The 12,901-nt window shown below is 37.0% G+C and overlaps 2 protein-coding genes across 3 annotated transcripts in view; both read left to right on the plus strand.

The window, feature by feature from the left end:
• The first annotated feature begins 297 nt into the window (after positions 1–297).
• LOC131689928 (RNA-binding protein lark) lies at positions 298–3,091 on the plus strand. The gene is made up of 3 exons (XM_058975316.1): positions 298–456; positions 722–1,456; positions 1,919–3,091. Exons 2-3 carry the CDS (start codon positions 791–793, stop codon positions 2,243–2,245), a joined length of 993 nt encoding a protein of 330 aa, XP_058831299.1. The 5' UTR covers positions 298–456; positions 722–790; the 3' UTR covers positions 2,246–3,091.
• Positions 3,092–4,754: 1,663 nt separating this feature from the next.
• The window catches only part of LOC131689376 (uncharacterized), a 40,755-nt gene continuing 32,608 nt past the window's right edge, over positions 4,755–12,901 (plus strand). The window contains exons 1-2 of one of the 2 annotated variants that reach the window (XM_058974427.1): positions 4,755–4,971; positions 5,164–5,284. In XM_058974427.1, coding sequence (XP_058830410.1) covers positions 5,183–5,284 — 102 coding nt within the window. In that variant the 5' untranslated portion in view covers positions 4,755–4,971; positions 5,164–5,182. Of the gene's footprint in view, positions 4,972–5,091; positions 5,285–12,901 lie in introns of those variants that run through there. The other variant, XM_058974426.1, reaches the window with a different exon arrangement.

The raw sequence follows: 12,901 nt of genomic DNA on the forward strand, positions 1-12,901 counted from the left end.
ACAAATTACATTTCGAAACAGCGCGCATATAGCTCTGCGAATAATATTAGAAACCACTATGTTTTACACTCTTTTCGCAAGATGTTTACTCATCATCTTATAAAATGATGGTTTTCCTTCATTTTCATAAACAATTATCAACAAATTGATCGGTAATTTGGTGGTTAAAAGTCATTTTTTACCAATGTTTACATAAAATATATGCACTATGACAGAACAGAATAAAATCAGCAACACTTTCCTTCCAGCGCTATCTGCGAGCGGTTTCAACGTAGAATCGCCAATTGCAGACATTTGAAAAAAGTACCTGGCATCTCTGGTTTAAATCGGGCTTTATTCTTCTTTGCGGCGTCCATCATTGGAACGACGGAGCTTACTTGGCAGAGCATCGAAATTTTGTGATTTTTCGCTTTATAGTGTTTCCAATATTGCTTCAAAAGTTGTAATCTGTAGGTGGTAAGTAGCGGTATTTAAAAAAGAAATTGGTCGAATTGCCGATTTTGTAGTTGAGTTCGATGTAGTAAGTTCAGATAAATGGCACTTTTCGAGAGAAAAATGCAAATTGCAATCGGCGTTCGGCCATTTTGGTTTTGGAGTAATATAAAGAAAATTTGTCTTGCAATGTGCTGCGGGAAATGTATAAGCCAGAATAATATATTTTAGTTTGGTTTATTTTTTTCGGAAAAAGGTTATTGTTATTGTATGTTTGTGTCCCCCGTAGATTGGCCGTAGCGGGTACATAGCAAACTCGTGTGTTGCCGGAAGAAAACCTGACGCGTAGGAAAGCAAAATGCCGGCTTCCGGAACGTTTAAACTCTTCATCGGCAATGTCGATGAAAAGACACAACCCTCGGATTTGCGTCCGCTGTTTGATAAGTACGGAACCGTAGTCGAGTGCGATGTTGTTAAAAATTATGGTTTCGTGCATATGGAAAATGAGGATCAGGGTCGAGATGCGATTCAGAATCTGGACGGGTACGTGGTCAACGGTAAAGCGATTAAAGTGGAAGCCGCAAGGAACCGTCGCGCGCCGAATACAAACACGACGAAAATATTCGTAGGTAATTTGACTGACGTGACACGCGCTCCGCAAGTTCGCGAACTTTTTCAAAAGTACGGTACCGTCGTGGAGTGTGACATCGTGCGGAATTACGGCTTCGTCCACCTGGATCCGACCGGCGATGTGAACGAAGCGATTCGTGAACTTAACGGAATGATGGTGGACGGACAGCCAATGAAGGTACAGGTGTCCACTAGTCGGGTCCGTCCAAAACCCGGTATGGGCGATCCGGAGCAATGTTATCGTTGTGGTCGTTCTGGCCATTGGTCTAAGGAGTGTCCGCGACTGCTCTGGTCCGAAAGTAGGTTCCGCGATCGACCGATGTATGCCAGGGATCCGTATCCACCGCCGCCGCCGCCACCGTTCCTTCGCGATCGCATTATGGATGGATTTAGGGTAACACGTTTTTGTTTTACAATCATACATTTTAAGCCAATTTGTTACATGAGATTTGTTCTGGCGAGCGCGTTGGTTAGGAATGAATTCGCTCAGCTTTCGAAATTCGTTGTGGGTACGGGCACAAAATCTTGCAGAATTCATTTTTGTCCACTCGCGTTTTACCGAGCTAAAGGTTTATTTTATCGCTTTATATCCTTGAACAACAAACCGGTCAGACAGGGAATGCTTTACGTAAGAAAAACCTAAATCGCAATCGAACGCTTTTAAATTATTGTTCTCCTCTGTTCATGTGTTGTATGCTATCGGCTGAGGTAAATATTTTAGATTTCATGTCGAGAGATGACAGCTAGTATTCAAAGCTCAAAATTACTCAGCGAACACATTTACCTAACGCTAATGTGAAGCACAATATTTAAAATGTCGCCATACTGAATGCCCTTATATTTTATCTTGGCACAGGATACCTTCGATTATTACGACCGGTACGATGACCCTAGGGATTTATTCGAGCGGCGCTACGGTATCCGGGGACGTGACTTTCCCCCCTTGAGATCCCGCGAGCCAATGCCACCAATTCCTCCGCTGATGCGTCGAAGTGCTGTTGAAAGCAGCCGCACTAGCACCTATGATGCAATCTTCAGTCGCCGTACTCCGCCACCGACAAGTCGCAACGGCAGCAGCATTAGCCGTTTTGGTGTGTACGAAGATTTTAGCCGGGATTCGTTCGATGACCGCCGACAAGGATTGCGAGGTCCATCGCCTACTCATCGATATGCACCGTACTGAGATGAGCTGCATCCGATATGTGGCAGTAATGAAAGAAAATATTCACCCTTATTCTTGTTTACGACGAATGCAAAATTGGTGCGAAAGCAAGACGAACGAATAGTAAGTCTATTTGATTCACTGATAGAATCCAAACACTTTTCTTGCAAATCTGGCATTGTCGTAAACAAGAATGACTAATTTACCGGTTGCTAATGAGACGCGCGAAATAAAAGTGAGTGGGATTTACGTACGGTGCACGTATAAATAAGTTGAAGTTGATGAGAATCGGAAGTTTGTAGTTTATCACTTTTACATAAATCGTGAGACAGCCTATTTGTTTTATCGTATAAACACGCATAAAGAGAGGGTTTGGCAATATCATGTGTAGGCAAACCTAATTTTATACTATCATCCGGTTTGATTAGAAAGACCGATACCCACAGCAAATTAATATCGATCAGTTTAATCAGGTTGGGGTAATTTTAAATCGTTCTATAAATAAGAGGGAAATGCACCGAGTGATTGTATTCAAATAAAATAAATTCTGAAATATAGAAGGAGATTCTTTCACGATTCTTGCTGAAGTTAACTATGCTCATACAACAAACTATTTGACAGAACGAAAGTAGGATCCGAAGTGAGGTTTATTAACGCTTGAATGCATGTAACTCATTTTTCCTTGATATTCTCCCTGGTATGCTTACTTTTCGGGGTAGATGCGATATATATCTCTTGACTGTCAAAATTTGCAGATGACCACACTATGCATTTAAGCGTTAAAAAATTGCTGTCACGTCACCTAGTGACTAGAAGAAAAATTTCGTACATGTATACATTGATGAATAAAATGCATATTAAAGGCAATATTGGTTATTAATTATCCTCCGAAATCCTAACCCCTTATTTATTAAAGGCTAGTTACAGTTCGGAAAATGTCACGGGACTTCGGTCACTGTGTCCCAGTCAAACCATTCGGAATTTGATTCGGAATCCTGAATGGAGTCAGTATGCATTCTTAATCAAATGCAACAAACGATTCTGAAACCGATTAAGTCAGAATCGGTTGTTGCATTTGATTTGGAATCCATACTGACTCCATTCAGAAATCCGAACCGGTTCCGGAATGAGTTTAACTGCCCACTGAGACGTCCAAAAAATTGTTTCAAAATCGTTCAACACGGGTCCAACGATGGGCGTTTGTTGAACGGTTATTTGGACGTTGTCCAAATTGGTCCAACGAATGTCCTTCATTGGACGATTTTGAAACCAACCGTTCTTAGAGGGTGGGGTATTTTAAGGCTAGTTTACAGTTCGGAAAACGTCACGGGAGTTGGGTCCCTGTTTGTTTTAAATGGAGCCCGGGATTTCAAATTCCGTGACGGGAAATGAGTAAACAAAAATCACAGTTTTCCTGAAGTGTAAACCCAACCGCGGGAAACATCACGGGACTTTAAAACTCTCCACACAGAAATCCGGCCGGGAACAATTCAACACAAATTGTTTCCGGCGGGGAAAATTGTAAAAATTCGGTGCAAGTTTGATACCGTTTATATTTTTTAGAAGCTGCAGTTTTTGGTTTGACAGTTTGGAGAGATACCGGCGGGAAATTTTCCCTGGTCAAATGCCGTAATCTATTTTCCGAACTTATACGAACGGTAAACTAGGCTTTATAGGGTATGACGAAAGTGGTGTTATTTTAAGTTTGGACAGAGAATGGGCAAAAATCAAAAAATCAGTTTTTTTCTACACCGTGTGAGATCTTCATAAAAATCAATCAGCTTATGTAGAATGTTGTTACAATAGCGCTGATTGATTATTTTGAAGATCCAACACATGGTATAGAAAACTGCTTTTTTCGTTTTCTATTTTTGTCTATCTTCCGTTCAACCTTTTTTTTGAAGTAGAATACTTCTAACGTTTCAATATAGGGGTCCCGCTTCAAATTTTTTTTATTACGCTATCTGATTGGGAATATGTACAACAATTTCGTATCCATTTACGTAGGATGTACAATTACTAAAAATAATGGCAATAATGGATTTTATGAAAGCAGTAATTATCTGATCCATGACTGGTCGGTACAATTCGATCAAGCAGCGAGCGTTGCTAGAACTGCTTCTTTGCCATCCAATGAACTGCGACGCATATAAAAAGGGAACATAATAAAAATTCGTTAGTTGTGTGGGATTTCAATTTTAGGATTTTAGTAGTCCGTGGTCAGCAAACTTTTCGAAAGGATGCTGCTGGATAGAATACTCGACCATGCGACTAGCAACATCATCCCCCAGTAAAGACGCTGAATCCTAGAGCACTCTAGTTAGAGTGTGGCCAAGAGGCCATGACGTATCCAAACGAACATGGAATTTGACGTATACACAATAGAAATACGTCAAATTTCATGCTCGTTTGGATACGTCATGGCCTCTTGGCCACACTCTAACTAGAGTGCTCTACTGAATCCCTCTGGATCCCGGAAATCTGGCATCTTTGTTTCCAACGTTAGCAAACCGTGTTATCCCACTGAGACGTCCAAAAAATTGTTTCAAAATCGTTCAACACGGGTCCAACGATGGACGTTCGTTGAACGGTTATTTGGACGTTGTCCAAATTGGTCCAACGAACGTCCTTCATTGGACGATTTTGAAACCAACCGTTCTTAGAGGGATCTACCACACAATCAAGCAAAATACGCTGTGTTACATAGCGGTACTTTCCGAACCAAAGCTCGACCGGAATGACAATTGGTGCGCTCTTTGTTTTCTTGGCAGATCAGCTGTTCTTTAGAAAACCTGTAAACAGCTGATCAGCCAAGTAAATAAAGAGAGCAGCAGATGTCATTCCGGTCGAGCAGGGGCTCGGAAAGTACCGCTATGTAACGCAGCGTGTACTGGTGCACGTCATATACCACATTGCTATAGAATGGGTTTGTTCGGCAGTAAATCACCACCAGTCAATATGAGTGGATCAGTTGCAGATTTTGTGAAAAGCGCCATAACCCAGGACAAAGTGGTCATTTTCTCTAAAACTTACTGCCCATATTGCACAATGGCTAAAGAGGTAAGTGTTATTATCAATTTAATTTTGATTACTAAAATGAATAAAGATGACAGATGCAATGCATATTGGTAATTGTTTACGGTAGGTACTTCTTCCCTTGTAAACAGAAAACGTTTTTCTTTTAGAAATATGCTAGTTAAGTGTTGTAGATTTTTAAAAAGGGGCGTAAAGCGAAAATTTTAATAGTTCAATAATAAGCTTAAAAATAAATTGTACCTACTAACTATGCTCGTAGGGTTATTGTGCTCCCAAAAGTGAGCGTTTGGGATGAGCTAGCTGAATGCGGCTATGGCGCATAACCGAGATCCGCCGGACGAGGTTGCCGCGTAATCGTCATCGGAACCGCAAACCAGCGTTGTTAGATGGTTTCATATGATATCGGTATAACTTTGAATAAAAATCGGTCTTTATCGGTATGAACATTACTTTTGCAAACCAGTGTTAATATAGGGTTACCAACCGTCCTTATTTTAAAGGACATGTCCTTAACTTCGATGATTTTGGAAAGCGTCCTTAATTTTACTTCAAATATCCTTAGTTTTAGTCGGTGGTATATTTGAAATCAATCAGATTAATCGCAATTTTAGTTGGTCACTTCCCTACAGTACATTTGATTTATTATGGTCAGATTAATGATTCAATAGCATTGATTCAGTTTGTTGGTTAAAGTAATGTTTTAAACTAAAACATGTTTCTTATCTTATTGAGTGTTGGCAGAAAAAACGATTTTGTCCTCTAATTCGAATTTTGACCAACTATCTTTTACTAGCAAAGGGTTCTATTTCTGAGGGTAGTCATCTCGGACTATTCATGTTTTTGCTCAATTTAAATGACAAATCATTTGCTGAAGTGCATGAAATATTCGTTTTCGGATGACCTCAAACTATTTCATCTTATCAGGAATGCGAAAGACGCAGAATTCTTGCAGTCCAAGTTGGATGTATTCGCCAATAAGACGATATTAAATCATTCCAAGTGTTCGGTTATATCTTTTACTCGCAAACACTCGAAAGTTAATTTCGACTACGATATTTTACAAATCTTTCTCAAACGTCTGTTAAATATTTGGGAGTCTACTTAGATCCCGAGTAAACTTCAAGCACCACATTGAGCACACTATTTCTAAGGCCTCTTAGCTTCTAAAATTCGTTTTAGAGTCACTAAAAACTTTACCAATACAGATTTTTTAAAAGCACTCTATTATGTTTTGTTCTGTTCCACACTCGAATACGGCAAGTCTGGGTACCTTATAACCAAAATGATATTCATCGTATTGAAGCTATTCAGCACAATTTGTTTCATTACATACTTCGTGAACTTCCATGGAGAGACCTTTGTCCCGTAATGCTGTCAAGCAATCGTTTATGGGCTCATTATCTTGTTAGCTGTAGTCTAGTCCTAGTTCCTAGTTATTAAGATTATGCTTTTAGTTTTAATTGTAGCTAAAATTGACGAAATGCATTATTTGGATATTTGTTATCTGTTGATATAAAAGAGGAAATTTTATACCTTCTTGGAGAGAGAGAGTCAAAGCAAAATTCAGCTCCAACAGCTTTTTCCCTGCTCCCAAATAAACGAATAAACAAAAATTATCTTCGGTAAATTGCTTACTCACTTCATGGTTGTACACTTTAGAAAAAAAAAACTTTGGTTTTGGAAAGTGGAAATATAAATGGTAGGATTCCTCGTACTAATATCCATTAAAATTTCAAATGTAATGCGGGATGGCACGCGATAACCAATCGACTTTATATTTTGCACAGTTCTTTGGGGCTCCAAAAGAACAAAAAAATCGATGCCCTGAAAAAAAATATTGCGAATCTTATCTAAAAACCGTTTTAATCCACCTATCAGTGAGATGAGACATTTCTTACACATATCACTATTGTATTATACATTAGTTCGCCGAACACGCGCAATGTTAGCAAGCAACTAGATGTGAGATAAGCACAGTTTCGAGTCCTGCACGAATAACACTTCGAATAAACTGAATAAATTGAAAAATAATAAAACAAATAAAAATTTAAAATAATTATGAAGCAAAAAAAGTTATTCGTAAAATGAGAAGAATGAATAATATAAATCAAATTGATACGAATATGATGCATGATAATAAACTGATCGGAATGCAAAGAAAAAAATGAATACAATAAATAAAATGAGGTCGAATAGACAAAATGAATCAAAAGAATGCTAAATGCAAAAAACCATTAAAATGAAATGATCATATATTTAAAATAAGTCAAATATTTAAAATAAAAAATATACATATCAAATATAATCCATGAAATGAATGATCTGGAAAAATGAGTATAAGGAATTAAATTTAAAAATGTTAGTCAAATGAAGTATATGAATAAAACGAATTTCACGAATTCCAAAACCATTGTTTCAGAATGTTTGTGAAAATCCTATTGCAAAGAGCACGTTTTCGTTCTTCTTTTCTTGAGGGCGTTTTAGGATTATATGGTGTTTCTACTATATTGATAGGCCTTAATTAGTCATCAGGAATCTAAACAAGAAATTTGTGTTGAAATAAAAAAATGTCTTTTTGGTCACAGATATCTGAAAATGATTTTTGCACAGAATTGTAGTTTCAGGTCCAGTATTTTAACACGTACCTGGAAATAGTAAACTGAGATAAGGCCACCTGTAAATAGTATTCATTTGTATTGAAGTGTATAGAAACGAGTGTCAAGTGTTGTCTAGGTTATGTTGGCAATTATATTATTGTCGATGGCACAGAAGCCGTACATTCAGTCGATTACAATGCAGTCTCTTTCCACCCATCCTTGTCACTAGCGAATTGTTTCGTTCGGAATTCTCGTTTTGGAGATATGGGTTTATGATTCCTACACAAAACAATAACATGACAAAGGAATGGTTTAAACTACCAGAATAAGTATTTAAATTCGAAAAGCCAGTGGCCATTCAAAGTATCCCTGGACTGCTTTTGAGACACGAACATACTTGAAATTACAATTCGTAGGATAAAGTGCCTATTTTCACCAGGGTGCCTTACTAATTCATTAATTCCTCAGCCTACAATCAATGAAATGCTTTAAAATTGACATCAACAGCTTCGCTTCGTTATTAAGAACCAATATAATAACACAAATGCGCTGAAAACAGTGAAATTCTCGTGTTTGATCGCAACAAAAACTCGAATCGAGTGTCCTTATTGTTGCGCTACCATTTGACTCAATGCGTTGAACAAAGCTGGCAGACACTGCTCTAACAAACGGCTTCAAATGGGTATGGTGACAAAAGAAACATGACAAAAATGGGCTCTTCACCCTATTCTTCGCAACTAAATATGTTTTTAGTCACATTCATCATGCAAAATATATATTGGGGTTTTCAGTACAACTCAGTATCAGTTGTAGTTACATTGTAATATGTATGACATAAATTCAGTGAGATCAACTATCTGTCCAATGCATAAATTGTGATTGTAATTCTCGCTAATTTATTTACGTGTAGGATACGGAGCACCCAAACGAAACGTCCATTGAATTGTCCAATGCCTGTACTAATTCTGGAATTGATGCTTCAATTGAAGCGTTCTCAGCATAAGGCAAATTTGGGCAATTGAAACCATCGCTATAAGTTAAAAACATCCTTTTACTGAGATGCAAGTATAGTTGGATAGTTTAGAGGTCTTTCTTTGGGCGCCATTTTCCTAGGATCTAATTTGTGGATATTTTTGGAATTTGATGCGTCATTTTTAATAAAAGTGTATTCCAGTACAATGAATCTGCATTTTCAATAATATCAACCCAAAACAAGTGTTCTTAATTTTCAAATGACACATTTGAGCATATGTTTCATTCAAAATTCAGTAGAGATACGAAAAGTTTAAAAGAGTGCACGTGGGATGTCTCTTTTTAACATTTTTGTCTTCAAACAGCCATAATGCCCAATTTAAAATACCCAAGGATTTCCTTAATTTTAGTATATACAAACACTCAGTATAGAATTCAATTAAATTGGAATTGATGTAGTTTTCGGTTTTTGGTCACATGACTCTCCTTAGTGCAACGTTTCGAAGGAATAACCCCTCATCTTCAGAGGAAAGCAGGGTTTGAACATAAATTAAAGTAATTATAATTATATCAATTATAGTTTTCTCATAATACAAATATTTTGCAAATTTTGCCAGGACCACAAATATTTTCTTTTTCAAGTAGAATATAATATTTATTTTGTTTCCGAAAGTGGCTCTGTTCTACACTAAAATGGAAAACTATTTATAGGAAAACAGAGGACAAAAATTGGTTTGTTTTTTTTTAACCTGAACAAATGCATCGCAAGATTAAATTAGCTTGGATACTAACAAATATTTCAGATTAGTTGAAGATCTTATGACACATCTTGGAAATGGATTTGGAAATTGAACTTTCAGGATAGATCTTAATCGTGACATTTGCCACGAACACGATTGTTGAGAGATCGGTGGTGGGGAGGGGCGACAAGTGAGGAATGGTAAATGATGGTTAGTGCTGTGACATTATTTTTGTATATGGTGCGAAATTTTGATTCCTTACATCTTTATTATACATAAAGCAACTGATAATTTTTACACCATAATTAGTATAACATAAATCTGGCAAAAGAAGATAAATTTTCACTAGAATTTTGTTATTCAAAAATACAGTTGCTTTCGGTGATGCTACGAGTATAATATGAATATGAATTATGTTAGAAAACTATCTTCTCACTACTAGGTGGATTACTTGGTGATCTGTGCACAGTGATGTACCGATGGGAAAAATTCCATCTTCCCGGGTTTTTATTTTTGGGTTTTAACCGGGTTTTTTCCCAAATCATTTTAACCCGGACAAAATATGTGTTTTTTTCGTTTTATCGAATGTATGATGTTCATTTAATGTTTTTAACCGTTCGGCAGTCGCGCTAGTGCACTGAGTACACGCTGCTCTGAAAATCTAGAAATCGTCTTAGGGCACCAGCGGCTGCTCGTTCAGTGGGCAATTTGCGCGACTTCCAGAGGGTTAAAGAATCTTGCATTTACATTTGAGAGACCAAAAATAAAAGTCGCAAGGATAAAACATACTTTGTAGAACCCATTCCAGATATCTTAGCATATAAAAATCGAATATAAACATCAAGCGTAAAAATCGGACAGAGATCCTTGAGCATGAGAATCGCTTAGAATATTCTCACCCGAAAAAGTCGGCAAGGATGAACATCCAGTATAATTCGCTCACGGGAAATTCCGTACAACGTTACATTCAAGATTAAAAGTTGTATAAAGAAAAGTCCTTTTTAAGAACCGGATATACATTTTTTCGTTTTTAATTCTGTAGGACATAATCGAAAAGCACCTGGCCGATTTTTAAACTTAAAGTTTAAATCCAATTTTCACATTCTAATATATTTATAACGGGTTTTACGAAGCATTTTCTGTTCCTGCGACTTTAATTTCGGTCCATTCCATATTTCAACTTGTTTCATATAATACTGGAAACAATACTCAAACTAGTGAAAATTAGAATAATCGTGTGATGCCCAAACTACTTTTATTCTGCTTGCTACTCATTTTAGGGGTTGCTATACTTTTAGCGAAATGAGGTAGGTATTCATACAAAATTTAGAAAATACCTATTTAGTTCGGTGAAAAGTAAAAGTGAGTAATATGCAGAAAGCGAGTGGCCTTGCCATTCGTCATTAGTATGAACCGTAATCAGAACTCTCACAAATCGCAATCCGAATTCTTTCGGCATCAACTACATCAGCAACAGTAGAAAAAATGTTTAGTACGTTTAGGTGGATTCACACTAAGAAACGCAATCGGCTTAGCCCAAAACGTGTTGAAAAGTTTTATCACTTATTCAACCACAATATTTGTAAAGAAATGTTGGATCACCGCTATAGCAATGATTCAATCGAGGAAAACCATTCAGAATTCATATACATGCAAAACTTTACAATGCTCATAAATAAAATAAGTGTTTGGATAACAATACATTATATATCATATACTATACTATATATCACAAAATTGCAAAAAACCTAATCTTCCCGCGAAAAAACCGTTTTAACCGGGAAAAAACCTTGGGTTTATTCCCCAAAATTATAAAAACCCGATTTGGTACATCGTCTGTGCATTTATATACCATCCAACGTCTATCACACGACTGAACGCAATGATTAATCCAACAGATAAATACATCAATTCTGGACAAATTTTTGTTTGAAGTGAATTTACACATTGTTTTGTCTTTGAAGTAAACTTGATATTAATTTTGAGGAATAGTTAATTAATTATCAAGTAAATTCACAACATGTTTACGGAATCGAATTTCTTGAATCACGCAGATGTGTTTTCATACCCCGATATTCAAAAACGGTTGAGTTTTGCCTTAAAACACCCGTAAAGCAATACTCTGTCTATAACGATCTCATTTTTAGTTAGTGGAAATTGGTAAGCGAAAAATTAAATTACAAAATGTTTAATATCTCCGCCCTTCGTGAACGGATTTTGACAATCTATAGCTTGTTCGAAAGGTATTTTTACAATTTTTACATTTCTTTCTAATTATGTGCAAGTAGCATGACTTTTTTTGCTTTGTTTGAAAGTTATTTGCTTTAAACCCTTTGTGTTTTGATAAAATCATCCATATCTCAGAAGGTAAACAACATATCGAAAAACAAAAATAATAGTGTCAAATGGCAACGTTGGGCCTTTCATTTGAAACTAATTAAGAACGTTAAGGGACCACTTCAATGGAAAAAATGCTTGGCCGCGGAAAATATTTTAGGAACACTGTTGATTACTTTGATGGTTCTGACAAGACAGACTAAGCAAAAATCTAGCGGTTTATTTGAAAAAGTTACCAGTTTTACAAATTTGTATACACTGAGAAAAAAATATGCAGAGTTAGCATGTTTCCTGTCTCCGTCTCTTTTATTCTGCTGTGATTTTTATGCATTTTTAGCATGTGCTTTTAGGAAGCATTCAATGACGGGAAGAGCAATTTACAGCTGAAGAGGCAAGAGGCAGATAGAAATATATGCTATCGATGACTAAATAAAGTTTCAGTATATTATGTATATCAACGAACACCCTAGTAAGTCCACCCGGAATTCTGGTTGGTGACCGGTTAGTTTTCAATCTCCAGGGACACAATCGATTCTACACGCTTACCGGCCGTTACCTAATTTTGGGTAGAATCCTACCCAAAATGGACTAAAGTGCATCTCCTCACTTTTGGGTAACAAGCTTTGAACTTAAATTTTGGGTAGTGTGAGGACTACCCAAAGTTTGGGTTACAGATAACCCAAGCGTTGGGTACAGAGCGGGTAACCCAAAGTTTAAGTAACGATGAAATAATCCAAAATTTGAGTAACGAGCGGATAACCCAACATTTGAGTAACGCGCGGATAACCCAATATTTGAGTACTGAGCGGATAACCCAAAATTTGAGTACTGAGCGGATAACCGAAAATTTGAGTACTGAGCGGATAACCCAAAATTTGAGTAAAGAGCGGATAACCCAAAGTTTGTGTACTGAGCGCATAACCCAAAATTTATAACGAGCGGATAACCCAAAATTTCTGTAACGTTCGGATAACCCAAAATATAGGCTTCCAATA

Source organism: Topomyia yanbarensis, chromosome 3 (genome assembly GCF_030247195.1).
Source record: "Topomyia yanbarensis strain Yona2022 chromosome 3, ASM3024719v1, whole genome shotgun sequence".
Classification (NCBI taxonomy): domain Eukaryota; kingdom Metazoa; phylum Arthropoda; class Insecta; order Diptera; family Culicidae; genus Topomyia; species Topomyia yanbarensis.